The 21229-nt window shown below is 36.4% G+C and overlaps 2 protein-coding genes across 6 annotated transcripts in view; one reads left to right on the top strand and one right to left on the bottom strand.

Annotated features, from left to right (window-relative positions):
* Positions 1 to 444: 444 nt before the first annotated feature.
* Positions 445 to 6326, bottom strand: LOC117119812 (coiled-coil domain-containing protein 124-like). Of its 4 annotated transcripts, none has more exons than XM_033264742.1 (5): positions 6200 to 6326; positions 4888 to 5135; positions 4201 to 4363; positions 3437 to 3566; positions 445 to 1077 (listed from the first exon to the last, which is right to left on the bottom strand). In XM_033264742.1, the coding sequence occupies exons 2-5, from the start codon at positions 5044 to 5046 to the stop codon at positions 873 to 875; spliced, it is 657 nt and encodes a 218-aa protein (XP_033120633.1). In that variant the 5' UTR covers positions 5047 to 5135; positions 6200 to 6326; the 3' UTR covers positions 445 to 872. The 4 variants fall into 4 exon arrangements, with proteins under 4 accessions (XP_033120633.1, XP_033120631.1, XP_033120632.1 ...); XM_033264740.1 differs by having other exon boundaries at positions 6148 to 6270; XM_033264741.1 differs by having other exon boundaries at positions 6152 to 6222.
* A 2267-nt stretch (positions 6327 to 8593) lies between these two features.
* Positions 8594 to 21229, top strand: part of LOC117119889 (ras-like protein family member 12) — a 21375-nt gene continuing 8739 nt past the window's right edge. For both annotated transcript variants that reach the window (XM_033264875.1, XM_033264874.1), the window contains exons 1-2: positions 8594 to 8735; positions 19045 to 19101. In XM_033264875.1, the coding sequence (XP_033120766.1) occupies positions 8606 to 8735; positions 19045 to 19101 (187 nt within the window). In that variant the 5' untranslated portion in view covers positions 8594 to 8605. The remainder of the gene's footprint in view (positions 8736 to 19044; positions 19102 to 21229) is intronic.

The raw sequence follows: 21229 nt of genomic DNA, 5'->3' as shown, positions 1-21229 counted from the left end.
TTCATGTTTTCTCTGCATTTGCAAATTTGATTTCTCTTAATAACTGTTCATTTTAATTAATGAAATTTCTTATACTAAGATTTTTATATTTTGTCTGAATGTTATTACTTATTAGTGGTAATGTAAAATATGACTACTGTTTAAACACAGATGTGACAAATACCGTGCATTGGTTTATAATCATTATTTTGTTTTTTCTTTACCCTCGATAACATTGTCAGCGTAAAAGCATTATACTCAATTGTAATGTATTTATTTAGAAACTTTGTGTGATGATATTTCCATAAAAATCCAATTAGATATTAGTAATTACTATATAATAATCGATATGTATATATTTCAGTATAAGTACCATATGTGAAGGAATGTATAATTTCCAGTTCAATATATTTATATGTGATAATATTATATGTGATAACATTATAATAAGATATTCAGTCCAGATCGTCTTTCATAAAATATATATTTCTGAAATTTAAAAATATATATACACTGGCAAAACAATTTTGGTGGTTGACTATCCACCTTAATTTGATGATTGTTCAATTTCATTATTTTATTTTCATTTTACTGTTAATCATGAAATTCAATAAAATTAAGAAGCGATAAAAAAGGAACTTGATTTGTTGGCAGTTTATTGTTCAGCAGTAGGTCACACTACTAGCCTGCATGTCTGCTTCATTCACTACACATCTTTATAGAAATAAGGATACTACAACAAAAGTTCACCTCTTATTCCATTTCATAGTGCTGGATAAAGATTAATGAATGAATACCCACAAAACAAGTTTTCTTGGCTTTCTTCTTTATACATGCACCATTCATTTTGATTCACTACCTATACTTAGCTCTGATTACATTCGGTAACATTATCACTTCTGATTGTAATTCTTAAAACATCTATTCATAGGATTGTCGGGTGACTTCTGCCATTGTTTTTTAAGCATCTGCTTTAATTGTGATAAGCGCAAGTTTGGATTTTCAGCTTTGAGTATTGGTAAGTTTTCTTCTTCAAAGGCTGTGTAAGCTGCCTTCATTCTTTTCTCTGGGTGTTTCTCAACATCCGGTTGACTGACGCTGTCAAACAATCATAAAAACATTTATGTCAGAGGTTAGAGATTCTTCTTCTCAACATTGTTTATAGCAATTTGGAAGTTAAAAACAGGTAAATTGAGATAGGTTGTAAGGCCAAGTAAAAATAAATGCAAGAAACTTGTTGCATTTTAAATGCTTCATGAGGTTATATGGAGAGGAAAGCTCAGAACTGAGAGTGCCTTAAAATATGTTAACTAGAAAGATGGTAAAGGTAAGAGAATAGCCCATAACTTGCAGCGTCATTGTGCTGAATTGCATATGGGCGTGGTCCGTGACTACCTAGCAGCCGTAAAGAGGTGCTTATATATCTACATGTTCACATCATTCCACAAGGACAGGGACTGAAATAAACCATAACATTGGGGTAACCCCCTACTCTTCCGAAAGATGCACTGGGTTCAAGACAGATGTATACACTCGACCTCCACTTGAAGTCCTTATCCGAGAAGACTTGGTTCTACTAACCGAACCATGGGCGAGGAGCGGCTGGAAGCAGTGCCGATGTTAAGGCTGTAGCTAGCGGCGCTCCTGCCTTACCACTCGACTTGCCCTACAGTAATTTCATTTCAACTTAATGGTTGAGACTTTTTATAAAAAATATTACATGGACTCATCTTACAAATGATTGAAGTTGGTAGGGTAGACATACATTCCTAAATGGAGGATATGCATTTCACAACTCTATATTCAAAATAGCGCACTGGTAAATATCATGATGTTATTTACCATTGTGTCAGTAGACCGAATCGGCGGCTCGGGTCACGTGACTTATAGTGGGTATTAGGGTTTGTTTACATCTATCGAGATCACGAGACGCCAGCACATTGAATATGGCTTCGCCTTGTTGATGTAAGTCACATCATAGATGTTGCAAATGTTGGTTGGAATGTTATAATTTGGTAAATCACTTAGAAGTGTCCCAAAATTAAATTTTCAAATACTTTAGTTTAGTTAGGTAAGGCTCCAATGGATAGTGGGAATAAAGCCTGGAAGTTTGTTGCCGGCTGAGGTACTTTTTAGGCCTAGGCCTAAGTCAAGAATATTATTCATGGCAAATGCTTTCGCAGAAAAAAAAAAAACCTCCCCATTCATTGCAAGAGTATTATTTTAGTTATTTTAAATCCAAAATTAAATTGTAAGATGTTTGTAGTTACTGCCAAGGATAATTATCATCATATGACATAACAAATATTATAACAAATAATAATATACCAAATAGGCCTATTATCACCAGCCTGTTTCCTAGACCAAGTTTGGTTGAGCAATCAGTACCGTTAAGGGTTATCTCATACTTTATTTCCTACTCGACTACAGAGATATATATAGTCGAGGCATAACAACTCCTTCCCTACACCGGGCCCTGGTCAAGGTACGGTACCTTCACGACGTGGAGTCGTCGCTGGCTGAGGTACTTTTTAGGCCTAGGTCTAATCCAAGAATATTATTCATGGCAAATGCTATTGCAGCATATAAAAAAAATGAATCTCCCCATTTGTTGCAAGAGCATTATTTTACAGTTATCTTAAATACAAAATTAAATCATAGGATGTTTGTAGCTACTGCTGAGAATAATGATCATCATATGACATATTATTATTACGTACTGGCATTAGGATGTAACATACCAACCAGGCCTATTGTCACCAGACTGTTTCACAACTTTGGTTGAGCAATCAGTACCGTTAAAGGTTATTTTCTACTTTATTACCTACAGTACTCGACTACAGAGATATATATAGTAGTCGAGGCATAACAACTCCCTCCCTGCTCCAGGCCCTGGTCGAGGCTTACACTCATGCAGCCTAGTAGTAGGCCTATACATATGTAGCCTACCATACACTAGCAGCATTCCAGAGGCTAAATATAATGCACAGAGATTGCCAAAGTAATTATAAATAGCTATTTAAAAAAAACAAAGGCCTGCTGCCTTACTTTACTTTGGGTCACTGTCTAAAAAACATAACTCTCTCAATATAATGCGTTCAATGAGCGCACTGTGGTTTACGATGTTGATGTTTACATTTAGTACCCACTATATGTCACATGACCAGTAATAGCTGGAGTCGCCGATTTGGTCTATTACAGTATAGAGTTGTGAAATGGTAAAAACCCAGTAAATGAACTGGAAGTAGACTTGAACAAGCTGTTCTGATCATTATACATATTACAGTCAGTGGCAAGTTAAGCGATATTGTACTGTAACTAATTGGGAGACTTTTGCTGCTCCATTATTAAATAATAAATAAAATACCATATAAAATGTAATTGATTAAAGGAATTCTGAAGGAACTTGAATATTTGTGTACATGATTGATATAAATTCATGTATGGTATTGCTTACCTGAGAACAGCAATGGCTTCTTCAACACTGCGAGCTTCAACAGCGACCTCGTCAGCCAGCTGTTGTGCAACTGCTATGTTAGGGTTTTCCTCCAGAGGCGCTTCAATATGACTTGGTGGTTTCACAGTAGCTTGAGTGTGAAAGATTTTAAAATTCAGATTTAAGAGGAATTATGAGAAAAGTATTACAACTCTTAGTTGCAACCAAGATTCTCTCTGCATTGCCTCTTTCATCTGCACCCAAATTACCCTTCCCGACACTCAGATCTGCAACTTTACTTAGAACAGCATTACTTCTCAAAACTGCACCCAGGTGCCCCTCTTTGACACTCAAATCTGCAACTGTACTTAAAGCAGTTAGCATTTCCTCTTTCAGCTGCACCCAATTTACCCTTTCTGACACCCAGATCTGCAACTGTACTAGCAGTTAGCAATACTTCTCAAAACTGCACCCGGGTGCCCATCCCTGACACTCGAACCTGCAAATGTACTTAAATCAATTAGCATTACCTCTCTAAGCTGCATCGAAGAGCCCCTCCATGACACCCAGATCTGCAACTGTACTTAGCATTACTTCCCAAAACTGCACCCAAAAGCCCTGCCCTTACTTACTCGGATCTGCAACTGTACTTAAAGTAGTTAGCATTACCTCTCTTGGCTGCACCCATGTGCCCCTACCTTATACTCAGATCTGCAACTATATTGAAAGCAGTATATCTGCATCAGTTGCACCTACAAAACCCTTTTCACTCGGATCTGTATTACCTTTTTCTGCTGCTTCTCTTTCCCGCTGAGCTTTTATATCAGCCCTTGTCATCTTAGCTGGCTTTGCTGACTTTGCCTCTAAACATGTTTCTTCTTCCTCGAGTAATTTCTGATTATCTTTTTTCCTATCCACATTTTCAAGTCTCTTTTTTTCCCTATCAGCCTTTATGTTAAGAAGAGAAAATATGAATGAATTAATTTAATTTGCACTTTATTTAATCTTTCTTTATACTGCAGACACTTTCAGTACTTGTATACTGATTTTCAAAGTGGCAATAAACAAACCATCAAAATAGAAAAGAATAAAAACAACACACACAACAAAATTTAAAAGTTAATTCAATGTTAAAGTTACAAAGTAATAGAAATTTGGAATTAAAATAATGTCATTTCTTTAACGTTAATCTGTGATTTATTTGGAAGTTCATTCCAACTTTTAGAGTAGATGCACAAATAATATATAATTGTTCTTTTGTGGTCTCATTAAAATACCATACAGTATACCAAAAAATTAAACCACCAAAATATTTTTATCAATTTAAATTGAGTGTGGAGGCATCATCTTTCTAACTTATAAACAAATAAAATACACAATAAAAAAGTGCTCCAACACATGATTGTGCAAAATTCCGTAAGTCATCAATTATATTAATATTTTTACAAGATCCATGATGGTTTTAAATTCACCTTCCTGTTGGCTTTTTTTGCTACATGTTTGTCATCATCTTTCCAGAACTCATCTTCTTTTTCCTTTTCAATTCGAGTTTTCTCTAGCAATCTTGCTTCCTCTTTCCGAGCCCTTGCTATCACAGCCTTTGAGTTTTCTCCCTTAAATTTCTTAGGCATTGTGGATCTTTATTCTTTATATTTATTTGTTTATTAGTTAAAGCAACATTGCACTATTGGGAATCTCTCAGCATATGCATAATTTATATCTATAAAGAAAAAATAGATACATGATGATTGATATTGATGTGTTTAGTAAACCAAGTTAACACTGGTCCTATATAGATTACTACATGGCCGGTCTATGTTCATTAGGCAGTGGTTACACCATATTCCCAGCAACTGTAATGAAACTCATGCACTTAAGTCAAGATAAATCAATTTTTATGAATGATATCTGTGTATTTTATGAGCAGCAAACCAGCATAAGATTATTATATAAAGTACATATTACGATTGCTACTTTTATCATCAAAATAATTAAAATTTTTTTTTCACTAGTATTTGGGAACATATTGAGTATTTGGTACAATAACACATCAGATAGGGCAAATCATCACTCATATGATATTTTTCTGATGCAAACTCACATTGAAATAGTATTTGCAGTACCTGCTGTTACTTGGGGATCAGATTCAACACTAGTTACTAAGTACAAGCTCGGTGGTCTAGTGGTTATGGCACCAGGCCTAGTTATCTGGGGGTCTTGGGTTTGATTCCCACCAGAATCACTTGCAATTTTTTTGTCACTACGCAGTAAATTTGGGTCGAGTTGACTCCTTGGGGCCGAAGTTGACTTGGGGCCGAGTTGACTCAAATTCATCATAGATTCCTAGGCCCCTAGCCTAAACTAGAATTAAGAATAAGAATTAAAAGTTAGGTTTGAAAAGCGCCCCTTCTTCTGTATCATCTCAGTCAGGCGAAGCCTATGCCTAGTGTAAAGCCATCTTCCTATAAGCCTAGGCCTTCAAAGTAGTAGTAGGCCTACCGGTTCTAGGCCTAGGACCTACTGCTCTGTACTTTGCTCACTCGGCTAGGCCTACTGCTCTGTACTCTGCTCACTCGGCTAGGCCTCATCTAGTAGCATACCACTCGAGCATAGCCTAAAGAGTAAAGGCCTAGGCCATATTTAGGCCTAGAATTTAAGACGCTAATTAATTTACTGATCCAAATTCATGCTTAAAAGAGCAATCCACGGCTAACTTATCGGCAAAAAAATACCTATCTCAACTTAGTACAAATAACCAGATGGTGTTTGCAGTAATTTATTTACAGTATCTTCTGTTATAGTTTTCTGAATGTGGCGCAATGGATGAATGGCCGTATTCGACTCGTCGTTCTTCGTTAAACCACGCCCACCTGCGCAGTGGTAAAATCCTACTTATTACGAAGACTAGTCGAATAGAAAACTGGTAAATACTCGACAAAACAAAATGGCCGTATTCGACTGGTCGTTCTTCGTTAAACCGCGCCCAACTGCGCAGTGGTAAAATCCTACTTAACGAAGGCGACCAGTCGAATAGGAAACGTGTAATACTGTATAAATTATAAGTATATAATGGCTGCTTCTTATTTATGTTTTTCGCTTTTCTTTTTCTTTTTTTTTTGACTAAATTTTGCTGTTTTTAATCTGGTTTTTAATTATTCTAGTTTTTTTTTTTCAATTTTTAACTGTTCTATACTTGTATGACTTGTGCTTGCCTTTGTGCAATATTTCATGGTTTTTATATCTTTATATAATTGTAATTAATATTTTGTACATACATTTTTTTAGCCTTTGTGCTACCAATTGTATTTTGATGTTTATACCGAAATAAATAAATAAATAAATAAAATTACCACGATACACGTTGCGTAATCAAGATTGCTTCAACTTGTGGTAGTATGGGTTTTTCGTAAAAAAAAATGTTTTCATCCAGTTTTTGAATTCTGTTAGCCTGCAATTATTGTTTGACTTCAATGTGGGTAAATATTATAATTTTTATTTTCTGAAATAGAATCTAAATTATATTAATCGGCCATATTTTTTGGTCACGTGCATAACTTAACGCTGATTAACGCATTCTGGTTACGTTAATTTTCGTTGTCAACGAAGTCTCTTCTACGAACCAGTCGAATAAAAATAATACTCAACGAAAATTTGTACTCAACGAAATGAACCAGTCGAATAAGCCCAAGGCTATGGGGCAGGATTTATCAAACTAGAAATCAGCTTAAGTTCATCTTAAGTCCATTTTTTTGCTTAGTCAAATTTATCACTATTGCCTGCAATGCTTTAACTTAAAAATTGCTTAAAATTAAGCACGCATGAAACATCTAAGAGATTTTAAGCTAAGATTTTCTAAGATGGTTTGATAAATCAGCTTTAGATATTTGCTTAGGGACTTCTAAACGTTTTTGACATAAGAAATTTGCTAAGCTGAGATTGATAAGTCCCGGGCGCGGTCCCGGGTCTGGATATGATACACGTTGGCCCTCCTCTATCGGTGATGAACTTGCATACGTGCAGATTTTTGCCGCCTTGATCGAAAACTAAAGAATCACATCAGCCATCCATTTTGTAAATAATGTGATTGTAACGCCACTGAAAATACTAAACATATCCTACTTGAATATTCAGGATTAGAAGATATTAGACTTCAAGTTTTCAGAAATATTAAAATGTCCTTATTAGGAAATTAATTATGTCATGTGTCCAGATCGCCCACCCATAGGCCAATATCACGCCAAGACTTTATAGGCCTTAGATAAAACCATGGAGGTACACCTCCATGATAAAACGCACTCTGGAACACATTAGTGTTTCAATCAATTCATGTTTCATCAAAACAAACTTTTATTCATATCCATCCACCAGTCTTGAAGGGGGTGTGTTGATGAGTTTTAACTGATTCTTTTTGGGGACCTGGGGAAAGTAATCTTTGGAGGGGCGTGTGCGCTTCCCCCCCCCCCCCCCCCCCCCCCCCCCGGTCCTGCGGTTAGCGCTAACCGACCGGACGTACTCACGCAGGAGCTAATTAGCTCCCGATCCGGATACTAGGCCCTCGACCATGTACCACCTCATTTGCATATTAGCTATCCGTGCATTATCGTATTTTAATATCATTGTATTGGATTAGTAAACTCATGATTTAATGACAATCAACAATACTGGAAAATATTTGTTAAAGGCTCAACCGACCTCAGAACACAGTAACTACTACTATACTAGGCCTAATAATAATAATAATAATAATAATAATAATAATAATAATAATAACAATAACAACAATAACAACAACAATAATAATAATAATAATAATAATAATAATAATAATAATAATAATAATAATAATAATAATAATAATAATAATAATAATAATAATAATAATAATAATAATAATAATAATAATAATAATAATAATTGTTATTGTGATGGAATAGACAATAACTGGATTTGCGTCAGGAAAATCAAGTAGGCCTATGGGTGTAATTTTGCCTACCTGACGTGGAAATGTACTAAATACATACTCAGTACGTTTTAAAACAATTGCGAAAAAAAATCGCAAGTTGTTCTTGGTGGGACTCGAACCCACGACATCCAGATCACTAGCCTGGTATCATACCTCTAGACCACCGAGCTTGCGCCTGTTGGCCGGGGTTGAATTTGTTATTGTCGTTATCTGGAGATAATCCGTTTATGGATGCATGTTTTTGGACACATGACATGACATCAAGATCCAAGATGCGGACGACAAGTAGTAGTTCCCTAGCAACACTCCCCGAATTTAAAATTGCTCTGCTGGGTTGCCTCGGTGTCGGCAAATCAGGTAAGCGAGTTCAATACACTCATGGAGGAAATATATTAATTAATATATTTCCTCCATGATACACTGTAATCAATTGATGATCTATTGCATTCAATCGAAACTTGAACGCAAGGCACGATTTGGAAGTTCTGTTAGTTCCATTATTAAGTGACGCACTGACTTTCAAATTGAATATGAAGTTTTCAGCAATAATTTATTGGGGTGGGGGGTAATAACATTCGGTTCAGTACCATTTCGGTTCAATTTTACAAATTTAGGTATTTATCTAGGCCTATAGTTGTTCTCTTAACATTTGTTTTTCTCTTTAAACATTTTATTGTACTGTCAATGTGATTTAATAAATAAAAATAAAATAAATATAGGCCTATGTACTAACTATGTCTACCCTGTGGACCCAACCCCCGGCCCGGTCCATCCCAGTGCTGGCACCGTCGAAAGGTCGGGGGGTACAGGAAACCTGACTGGACCCTCCGCCCTTTCGGCAGATTCATTATGGCTGAGGTTGTTGACTCCTATCAGAGACGGACGCTTCGGGGAAGCTGGACCCCTCTCCCGGGCCCTCTTCCATCGAGAATGTTGGTCATTAGGCTACACGATAAAAGAGAAGGAAGTTTTGATATCTTATATTGGTCGTTCATTTTTGTATTGCAGAGATAATATGAATCTTATTTTAAAATTGAAATTACAACAATTTAAGAAAAAATTGATAATTTTAACTTGGAAACACCGCTTACAAGCTAACGGTACCGGTAACGCTTAGAACAGCACTTTAGTAACCGATTAAAAAAAAAAAATGTGTAATATTATATTATAGAGTAACTGGAAAAAACGATAAAATGAATAGAGATTGTTCTTCTCTCCATTTTATTGTCAATTCTATCGTATATGTATCTTGTTTGAAGCATAACTAGGTAAGCGATATGATGACAAAAGACAAAAGTCGAGGCCACTTTCACATTACTATTGAAAACAAAAACATTCGAAACTATAATTCCTTTCTATTATGAGGCTCTAGCAGGGAGACAGTTGCAACCTCACAACGGTGAGCCACAAAGTACTGTACACCGATTTACGTCATCACCAACACGAAAGTAATGTTGTCGCATTTAGCGTTCATTAAATGTTTCCCTTCTTGCTAAATGCATTTCATACCGAAATGGAACATCTACTAAAATAGTTTCGTTCCGACATCCATTATGGATGTTTGCTAGCTAGATTCACATTGATATCCGTTTTAATGGAAGTAATTGTACATCCTATTATTGAAGGCTAATGCCATTCTTTATTGAAATCTGGTCATTTATACGAATCCTCATTGCTCTAAACCAATACCGGTAACTCTTTTTGGATTATTAATATTTTTTCGAGGTTGTTTTTATGGTAGGCCTAAGATCTTGTCGTCTCTGAGGATCGTACTAATCTGTTGCTTGTGTACGGTGATGGTTAATTGATCTGTGGTAGTCGGTCGAACTGTGGGACAAAAAAGTTTGCCTGAAGGATGCGAAAGAATGAAGAACTACCCTCATGATACTTAAACAGCCTGTTATGTATTAAACTAATGTTCGTACCATACCGATTGTAACTGTTTAATGGCTTGTATTAAACGGTTGAATTACTTACATCCAAATGAAATCAATCCAGGAAATTGCGCACGTGCGTATGGAACTCTGTTTTCTCACTATATTGACTTTCTGATTTTAAGCCAAATATTACTTAAAACAAATATTTTTTTTAATTAATTTTAGAAAATATTTCTTGAAATAAGAATTTATCAAGAAAATACTTCTTGAAATAAGAATTTATCAAGCATATTTTCTAGACTAGATTTTAAATTTTGCTGCGAAGAGTTCAGAATTACGACTCAATAAGTCAAACGATTTAGGCTACATCTAAACCATTTTGAGTAAATGTCAGTTCTTGAAAATAGCACAAAATAATGGTGGCATTATGAATATCGCTATTTGTCGGAGGACAAATGGTGTGAGTAAAATTTCATTTTTTCCGTAATTGTAGGCTATCAAGGTTAATGAAAATGATGTCAGGGAATATTTTAAATCATTGAAGTCAAGCTGCAAAAAGTGGCAGTGGCTATGTCTGGCCAAATGAGCTCAATTTATTTTATTTTATTTCAATACAAACAGCAAATGAGATTCTCCACTTACAGGAGGGTAAACAGTGTCTTCAATATGCTTCTTCAATGTTCCCTTGCAACACTCAATGTGAATAATTAATACCGATACCGCCAATTCCTCTTACGGTCTATCCAGAAATCTGTCCATAAAAGATAAAAAAAGCAATCAATCCGATTGCAACCTTGGTAGGCCTATCCTTGAAATTTGCTCACATTGATGACAAATGATACACCCAAATTATAATGTGTGTTCATTGAGTTATTTTATATTTCTTCTTCGTTCAATACAATACAATTTTTTTTTTATAAGAACACATTTTATAATAGCACTGCGGCTGAAATTGCCCAAAAATCAAGAACAAAATAAGAACAAATTAAGGCTGAGGTAAAATGTCAAATGGGGTTTTTATTTTTTGTAAATTTATAAAACCAACAAATCTTATCTGTACCATATTTGCCATAGGTGCGACTATGTAACTCACTCTATAATACAGTACAGTAATATACTTCTACAATAATAATATTCTGTGTTTGAATGTAAAAGTAAGAACAAAATAAGAACATTTAAGTCGGCAAAAAAAACATAAGAACACTGGGCCTGGGCAAAATTTTACTGGTTCTTATAAAAAATAGTGTACAACTGAATACTGTATGCTTATTATGCCAACACTTTCACTCACTTGAGGTTAGTAGGGCCTACCTTCCTTTTCTCTAAATATAAAACGTATTTCACGTGAAATTCACTCTTGTACAGTACCGTATTTATTCGAATAATATTGTTGAGGAGGGTTTTTGAGGCGGCGTTTATTCGAGGGAGGCGTTTATTTATTTTATTGAATTTGGGTGTGTGTGTGTAAAATGGATAAGTACAGTATATAAACGCCCCTTAATTTCACTGTAAATGTGGAAGTAGGCCTACAACACATAATTACCGTTAAAATGTGGTATTGCGTGATCATAGACTTATTGGTCCTAAACAGGTTTAGGATTTTTCTGTAGAAGCAAATAAATAGAATATGTTGAGAATGGTGCTGCTTCCATTATTTTTGTTTACAGGCATTTAGGAAAGCGTTGTTCGAGGAAAAAATAAACGCCGTTTATTCGAGGGAGGCATCCAAATGCGGCTCAGCTCTGCGTGCTTTGACTTGCACATGGGACTTAATTATACACAGGACCATCGGCTTGACGCCTTATTCTTAAGACTGTGCGCTATTGAAACTTGCATGTCAGTCATTGCAACAATTTAACGTTTATTTTTACTTTTGATATCTAATTACTGTATGTTCATGTGACCTATTAAATATAGACTTTATCCAGTATGACATCAGGTAGAATTGTGACGTATGGTGGATGATTGCAGAGTAAGGAAATATGAGGAAAACTGAGCAATACTAGAGAATGAGTCGTTGTAATAATTACAAAGTTTCGATTGTTTCTACCTTATGGTCCATCGATTTACCGATGATAATTAATGTAGAAGCCATGTTGAACCACTGTTTTCACTTCAGCAGAGTATAAAACCACCTCTCCAACCCTTGATTGTAGTAATAACATCGATTGCTTGTAATTTGTGCAAGCAATGTGGTTGAGGTTAACTGTTAATTATACTTAAAACAGTTTAATTAATCTTGCCTTTCTTGATAATGTCAGAGGCAAGGACTTACGCATCTTTCATCTGATACTTCAAAGGTATTGTATACATACATAATTTAATTCCACCGTGTTTATAATAATCGGGTGTGCTTCAACCGAAAGTTTAATTAGGTTCGTCGTTAAGATACACAATATCCATGATTAGGATAATGGCATTTTATTAGGTATCGTAAAAGTGGTTTATTTAAACTATAGAACAGCCACGAGTGAAAAAATGGTCTAGAATACAGGCCTGAAGTGTTCATTACTACACGAACAACATCTTATGCACATATTACACCAGTCCTCAAAGACCTTCATTGGCTTCCTGTACATCAGATAATTATCTTCAAGATTCTGCTGACTACCTATACAAGACCCTGTGTTCAAAATCTCCAGCCTACATAGATGAGCTGATTACACTTTACTCTCCTCCTAGGCAATTGAGATCTTCCACTCAAATTAAACTCACAGTTCCTAAATGTAACATTGTTAATTATGGCAACCATCATTCACGTTTTCATCTGCATATTTATGGAATTACCTTCCCTAGGACATAAAAAATTCAACTTCAGTCCCTTAAAAAACATATATTTTTGAAACATATTTTTCGCCGCTCGTTTAGCTGTTTAGCCAATCAGCAATCTTGCTCTCACATCTTACTTATTTATTTATTAATATGTAGGATAGGCTAGCTAGATATCATTTTCATTAGAGCTCCTGTGAATACTGTAGCGAGCCCCTAACTTTAGGGGCTTCAAAGTGCTGGAGAACGAAGCAATGGAAATTATTCTTCTGACATTTATGCCGTTTTCGTTATTGGTTTTCTTTGTAGTTTTAGGATATTTCATGGTTATGTTTCTCTTTTTTATGTAAAGCGCATAGGGGCAACTTTCTTGTATTATGTTCTATATAAGACTTTATTATTATTATTATTAATAATATTTTTATTATTATTATTATTATTATTATTATTATTTAAATAAAATAAACCTATTGACAACTTATCCGTTGGTCCACAGGATGGTATTTCTCATTTTTACCAGATGGCACAACATTTTTTTTTTCTTATAGTTGTACTTTTAACTGTGCACATGTGCAATTATTTTGCTCAAAACATATTAGGGCAGTCGCATGGTACTATATTTCATAGCGTACCCTATATATGTGAAAGGTGGAAAATCACCAAGTACAGTATGTCAAAGGCTGGCTGTGGGTGGAAATATTATTGTTACTACAACTTGATATCGATGCCCAACTTAGTAATGGAACCTGAGGCTTTCACTTTGGCAGAAAACCAATTACTTTGTTAATCTGAGCTATAAAAAGTAACTCGTATAGTATACTATAGATACTTTTGAAACCAAGAGAGGTATATACATTACAAAATAGGTAATAAATATCAAACTTGTCCAATGTGATGCATTATTAGAAATGTATGGTGATTTAAGATATTAAATGACCTGACTGACAAGATGCGATAGAACGAGCCTTAGGAACTATGTTGCTTTTTACTCCATGCACATTTTTTGGTCCGCGCGAAGCGCTGACCCAGAACCTCACTGCTGTTGTTGTTGTTGTTGTTTCCAAAACTTTAAACATTTTAAATGCGTCCAGAGTCACCAGTTCTGAACGGATGTGGATGAAGATTTCCAACAAACGTTCATCGCCCTTTTTTAAAAATTGTCCCCCTACACCTACAAAACTAAACAGGCGTTTCCAACTTTATAAGCGTTCAGCGTCGCCAGTTTTGAACGGAGGTGCAGGAAATTTTGTACACATAAACTAGAGGTGATTTCCAACAGACGTTCATCGCCCTTTTAAAAGTTGGACCCCATGGTTCCCCTACACCTACAAAACTAAACAGGGGTTTCAAACTTTAAAAGCGTCCAGCGTTGCCACTTTTGATCGGACGTCCGTGAAATTTTGTACACATAAGCTAGAGGTGATTTCCAACAAACGTTCATAGCCTTTTTTTAGTTGACTTCATGGTTCCCCCTACACCTACAAAACAAAACAGGGGTTTCAGCAAGGACTGTACATTACTATTATTTACCACAACCTAAGAGAGTATACGTCGCATGAATGGCGCGGTCGGTTAATGTGTTCTAAAGAAATGAAGGTCGTAAAGGTCGTGAGTTTGAATCGCGTATTTATTTATTTTTTAAATTTTGTCAAACAGTTCCCATAAAAAAAAGAAAATTAACACTTAGGCGCAATTCGAACTCGCGACCTTCGGTTAAGGATGTAAAGAACTTAAGGTCGTGAGTTCGAAACGCGTTTTGGTATTCAATTTTTTTGTCCAATTTTAAGAAATTTTATTTATTTTTTTTTCAATTGTAAGTATTTTTTTCTTTGTACAAATAAACATTCTAATTATTTTAAAATTAGTGTACATTATTGCCATTACCACTAATACGGCACGTCGCATGAATGGCGCGGTCGGTTAAGAATGTGTTCTAAAGAACCTAAGGTCGTGAGTGTTAAACGTGCTTATTAGCTCTTCCAAAAACCCAATATAATAATTTGCGCCTGTACTGTATTTTAAGCATGGAGGAACGCGCGGACCAGTGGTCGCTCTTGTTATTAAACGTTCATGGTCAAGCTGAGTTTAAGTCTAGCCCTAATCAGTTTGGATCTAATTTACAGACCTAAACGCCTATTTTATTTCTCGTGAGATTTGGACATTCCTAAGTATTGATTCTCTCTGTTAATATCATTATGTAATGTAGGGCCTTGGAAATTAGGCCCATACTATACGCTAACCAGATTCGTAAGGCGTTGGACTTCTATTGTGAGATCGGGAGTTGCTTGTGTCCTTAGACGCTTTACTTCCGTTTGGTTCTCTCTACCCATGGATAATAGGTCCATGCTCTACCCAAGGAGTATAAATGGGTACCTAGTAGGATGGTATGGCATTGAATGTATGGGTCGTGCGCGTTCGAGCAGCAATGACCAGGGATACTCCCCAGGACGCAGAGAAGGTTGCACAATGTGCGGATCTGCCAATTCAGTATCCAGTGATATCCAGAGATATATGGTGCCAGCGCCTTGTATAATCACCTGCGGATTGTGAAAGGCGCTAAAAAAAACAAAAAAAAAACCTCTTTGGTTCAGTTTTAGACTGACTTAACAATTGACGCAGTGGGCTGAATTATTAAACTTTCATGGCATAGGCCTACCATCGCCTCATTAATGCACAGTGGACTGACATGTGTTTGATCATTTAGACCATGCTTAGTCCTCATTGTAATGCAGTGATAAACTGATATAACAATGTACCATTTAAAGCCTCTTTCGTGCCAGTGGTTGACTGGTATAAATTTGTCAATCTGTCATTATACTGATTATAATATTTATTTAAGTTTGGAGCAGAATTTTTCTTGACAATGCCTCCAGCATTGTTACTGAATTACTCGGTGTGGTCCAACGTTCTCCATCATCATTTTGGGACCGTGATGTCGATACACTTTAAAATAAAAAATACGAACCAGTAAAATGTTGCCAAGGCTCAATGTTCTTATTTTTTTGCCAATTTTGGGCTCAAAATGTTCTTACTTTCTTCTTATTTTACTCACTTTCCAAGGATCGAACATTTTTATTTTTGAGCAGTATATTATACTGTTCTGTACTGTATTAGAGAGGGTATTACATAAGTCAAACCTACTGCTCTGTATACGTGACTAGTGATTTGTTGGTTTTTCTATTAAAAAAAATAAAAATTATTTGCCATTTTGGTTTTAATTTGTGTTTATTTTTTAAGCAATTTCAGCCTAGGTGTTATAAAAGGTGTTCTTAAAAAAAATTGTTAGCGATGTATGCGATGGATTGGTGTTCTTCGTAAACTATGCCAACACAATAATCACCTTTTCTTTAGGAATATATTATCTGCCTTACAAATTTCGTTTTTCTACCACATACCAAATAACAAGATAGGCCACTACAGGTTCCCGTTTAGCATGTTCTTTATAAAGTTCATGTTGGAACATTAAGTAATGATAGTTGAACTGATGATTCATTGGTTGGCGCATAAATTCATTTTAGTCATTACGGTACCACTGGAAGTTTTGAACTCGGGTGATTCATTTGGAGGCACAAGTTCATTTTAGCCATTACCATTACTGTATTGAACTCGGATAGTTCGTAGGTAGGCCACCATTGTATAGCGCCTGGAGCAACATACAATGTCAGCTGAAATATACAAATATATTTCCTTTGGATATGCGTTCAGCTGTGGCCAGGTCGTGATTCCTAGTCAGACCCACATGAATATGACCTCGTGTAACCTTGGCTTCCGGTTCCAAACCGTCACTTGTCATTAATTGTCTGCAACCTGAACGTCGAAATTGCTGTCGTGGGGTTCTATCTATTGTTTAGTCAGGTGAAAAATTGTAGATTTATTTTAAGTCATGATTACCGGCAATTCCCATATAATCACGTTCAGTTTATCACATATAGGAGTGAATATCCTTGCCCGAGAAATGTTCAATAATTGGGTTTGCGATCGGTGAATCCGTGGTGGAGTATCACGTACACGTTTCTTTTTATAAAATACACAACATTAGTATGAAAGCATGATGATAATAATAACTAAGTATTGTCATGTATAGCGCCTAACCAGATGTTATGGTTATACCATGATGATACCATGATATGATGATACAATGTCGATCGGTGCCAGAGATAGTTTCGGTTCTCGACAGGGGCTTAACCTTGACACGAGATATATTTTTGAGATCATTTTTGTTGCCATAATATTACTAATTATGAAATCACATGACCGAATACGATAATTATCGATTGGAATCTTTGAATTTCGTTGGCAGAGAACCCATAATAATATCTGTGTAGTATCTCTCGTGAGACATATTATTTGTGCTCTGAATAATTAAAGAATTATTAGATATTATTGTTATGTGGACCGCAAAAAGATACGGCAACTATACACAAGACCATATACAAATTTATACAGTCATAAATCACCAGGTAAACTTATTTACAGATCAACCCAACAGACCAAACCACTAAAACACTTAGATATATCACCAAACATTACAAGTGTTGTTTCAAATACAATTTGTAGCACATCACGCAACCAGGTAAAGGTCCAAGGAAATATCAACCAATCAAGACGCGGGCGCGTGACACGACATCGTTACGCGCAGCGGTCATAAATTGTAATTTCTTTTTGGAAACCGTTTCCACAAGTGAAGACGTCTACCAAGCGTCGAAGCGACTCCATTAATATAAGGAAGTGACGATAAGCAACCTTTTAAAAGATGGGGTGAAATCCGAAAATACCCTAAACATTTAATTAAATGATGGGTCACTTTATGAGACATCGGTTTTTGCTGGTTACAGACTTTTTACTACGCAAATTCTTAAATTAATTACACATACAGCCAATAAAAATCACCTGTATATAAGGATATAGGAACGATAGGCTTGTTATTTATAATTAAATGTTTCATGCTTTTTTTTAACCCGTTTATGTGTTTATTTATTTATTTATTGTTCTTGTAATATTGTAAAGCATGCCTGCCACAAGCTTTTGCTTTTTTGGTTATGCCTTCTTCAAACCATTTATCTTGCTTTACATTGTACTGTTTTGTTTTTTTTTTTGTTCAATTTGAAGAAAATAAATGTTACTCTGATTGATTCGTTGATTTATATACCGTAATCTGTGAGAATATTTTCTCGTTCTAATTTTCAATTAAAAAAATATTAATTAAGCAGTTACTTAAGTTAAATATCCGGTAGCCCATTCTTAAGAGTTGCCAATCAAGGGATGGTTCACTTATATTTTTACTCAATAATAACATTCCTGATTTACTAGCGTGAACGCGGGTGGCGCCTGTAGGCCTGCCCTTGATGACGACTGACCGATTTCAAACGAGGAAGAACTATATGAAATAATACCAATACAAGCTCTGTTATATGTGGTCATGCTTTTTTTTTTTTAGTGCCGAATAATGTAGGTCTTACTTTAAAATATTTTGATAGAACTGATTTGTGCCGAGTGATAACCGGATGTGTATTTTCGGGGTGACGCAGTGGGGCGGGGGAGAAGCCACCGTCGGGGAGAGCTCCCCACCCGTAGATGATAAGACAATTCGTCGTGGAGAAAAAAAAATCGATTAAATAACCCTTTGAAACCCCTAAATAGTCATAGTTTCCAGGACCACTATCAAGCGACGCCCCGCCACTCCCATTTATGCCTCGTTGGGAACATTGGCCTCCACCCACCCATGTACTTCGGACCTCCCCCCCCCCCCCCCCCCCCTCATCGGGCAAATCCTGGCGCTACCCTTTTCAAGTTTTAAGATCGTGACTTCGTGTGTGTCGCGCAGTCCCCAACCAACCCTTTTTTTTGCTTTTTATCGATAACAATCTGTTCGGTTTAATTCTTCAATATATTCAATATATTAAATATTTCTATTATTAAAGAGAATGAAGTATCGAGATACTCTGTCATCGCCATTTAGATATTCTAAATAGGTACTTCAGTGTTAATAATTATCGATATATTTCAAAATTATCTTTCAGCTCTTACAGTCAAGTTCATCACAAAAAGGTTCATCAACGAGTACGACCCGACACTAGGTAAGGACAACATCAATTCGTACCTTTATTTAGGCCTATAAATGCATGTATGATGGTTGGTGGCTCTGTATTTGTAAAATATTATAACTGATTATTTTTAGCAATCAGTATCTCGCGTATATTATTATACCAATATGTGCGGTGTCCCACTACAACGACGGACAAAGTTATTTCGATTTGAATTGATTTATTCACATCTCAAAGTTTGGTCTACTACTGCAATTGTGGTCTTGAACCATCTCTTGAACTTTTGCAGGATCCCGTCTGGGTTTGAGATTTTTTGTGGTTTGAGATGGCAAGTTCGTACTATTTAATTCTGGCTAATGGTTATTTATTGTGACGCGCTTTACACCTGCCGGTTGGTAATAGATTATCACCCATCGGAACGTTATAGCTCAGAAAATCAATCATCTCTCGTCGCGTGTCGAAACTAAAATCTCGACAACCGGTGATGTACAAATATCGAGCGTGTGATCTGCTGAGCGACTGTTCTCAAAAACTTACCGGTAACAGCACAAGGGTTATGGAATAATTGGCGAATGACAGCTTAATATTGGCATTTGAATGAAAGTAACTGTATTTACATGTTACATTGTTACATGTTACATTGTTACATGTTACATGTTACATTGTTGTGCCTAATAACTTTAACAAGGAAGCACACCGGGCAAGTTTATGTATCTGAGCGATGATAAAGAAGAAAGGAAAGTGTGATAAAAATGTCATGACGAAAATTATGTTGTTTTGTTTTCGTCTGTGGCCGCGTCCGTCATCGTGGGCATCAATGAGTATGTGTGTGAGACTGGTCACCCTTATTAACCGGCTAGTCCCAATAAACTAACGGTTATTTAGTTTCTGAGTCAGATTATTATTCTAAAGTTGGACTGATGGAGTACAGCAGTACAGTAATGATTCGGTGTAGACAGGATAAAAGCTGAAATGTGTCTTGCATGTGTTATGGTTAAATAAAATTTTAGCTATTGAGTGGTCTAAATCCCGTAGAGTATGAATAAAGCAAATGAAGTAAACAAAAATATTGGTAGGCCCATGTTGTGTATTAACTCTCTTAACAAAATGCTTTAGTATAAAAAAATTATTGTAAATTCTGACGCCACCGCCTTTGAAAAATAAGGGCATGACTAAGCCATTTTTGCCTGAAAATAATTGCCCGAAGGCTACTATTGTTGATCAAGTCATTAATGGTCGCGAATTGAACATTCGTGTTCGGATGTGAGGCTTGGAATGTTTGAACCTAAATCAAACATTTAATGAAAAGGTCACCCATCACGAGAACAAGTTATTTATTACAAATGATATCACCAATGAGTTCATGTTTGAGCAAATTCACTTTAACCAAAACCGCCAGAGTAAGTAAAACCGGGCACACGACTGGCCGACGAATCCATCTCCGCTCTCTGAGACGACGCGACTGATTGTCGATGGCAGACTGACTGAGAGGATCGCATCGTCATGTTGCGTTCTCAGTGGAATGTCGTCGGCCTACGACCATCTGGCGCAGTGTGTTTCCAGCCAGGGGTGGCGCCAGCGGGAGGGGGAAGGGCCCCCCGGTCGGGGAGAAAAAGCACAATTCGTCGGGGAGAAAAAAAAATATACGGTACGTATTGTCTGCATAGGCCTATTAGTAGACTCTAAAATCGATTAAATAAGCCTTTGAAACCCATACATTGTCAACATTTTCGGGGGCTTGGCCCCCTGGACCACTTTCGAAGCCTTTTCATCGAAGCTTGACCACGTCCACTTTGCTTTCGTCGGGGAAATCTGACCCCAGTCGAGAGAATCGGCACCCCTCCCCCCGTCGGGCAAATCCTGGCGCCACTTCTGTTCCCGGCCGGCTTGCTGCATTATTGGCCGAGTTAAGATTTCCGTAATCAGTTTGGTCCTGACAGTAGGCCTACCGTTACAAAGGTACCGGTGCGTACAAAGATGGAAGAACGTAAACGAAACGGCAAAAAGTATGAAAGGCCATGACTATCACAAAAATACTGCCGTTATCTGTCTGATTAATTTTAAAATCTAATTATAGGGGCCTACGCCAAATAACATCCATTACTGGACTTACCAGTTCCGCCTAGCATGTTGGATGTTGTTGCTAACAACCATGAATTTG

The sequence above is a fragment of the Anneissia japonica genome, unplaced genomic scaffold (genome assembly GCF_011630105.1).
Source record: "Anneissia japonica isolate Jap-2015-1 unplaced genomic scaffold, ASM1163010v1 scaffold724_len3256291_cov202, whole genome shotgun sequence".
Taxonomy (NCBI): Eukaryota; Metazoa; Echinodermata; class Crinoidea; order Comatulida; family Comatulidae; genus Anneissia; species Anneissia japonica.
The sequence above is the reverse complement of the archived record's forward strand: the minus strand, read 5'-3'. Positions and strand labels throughout refer to the sequence as shown.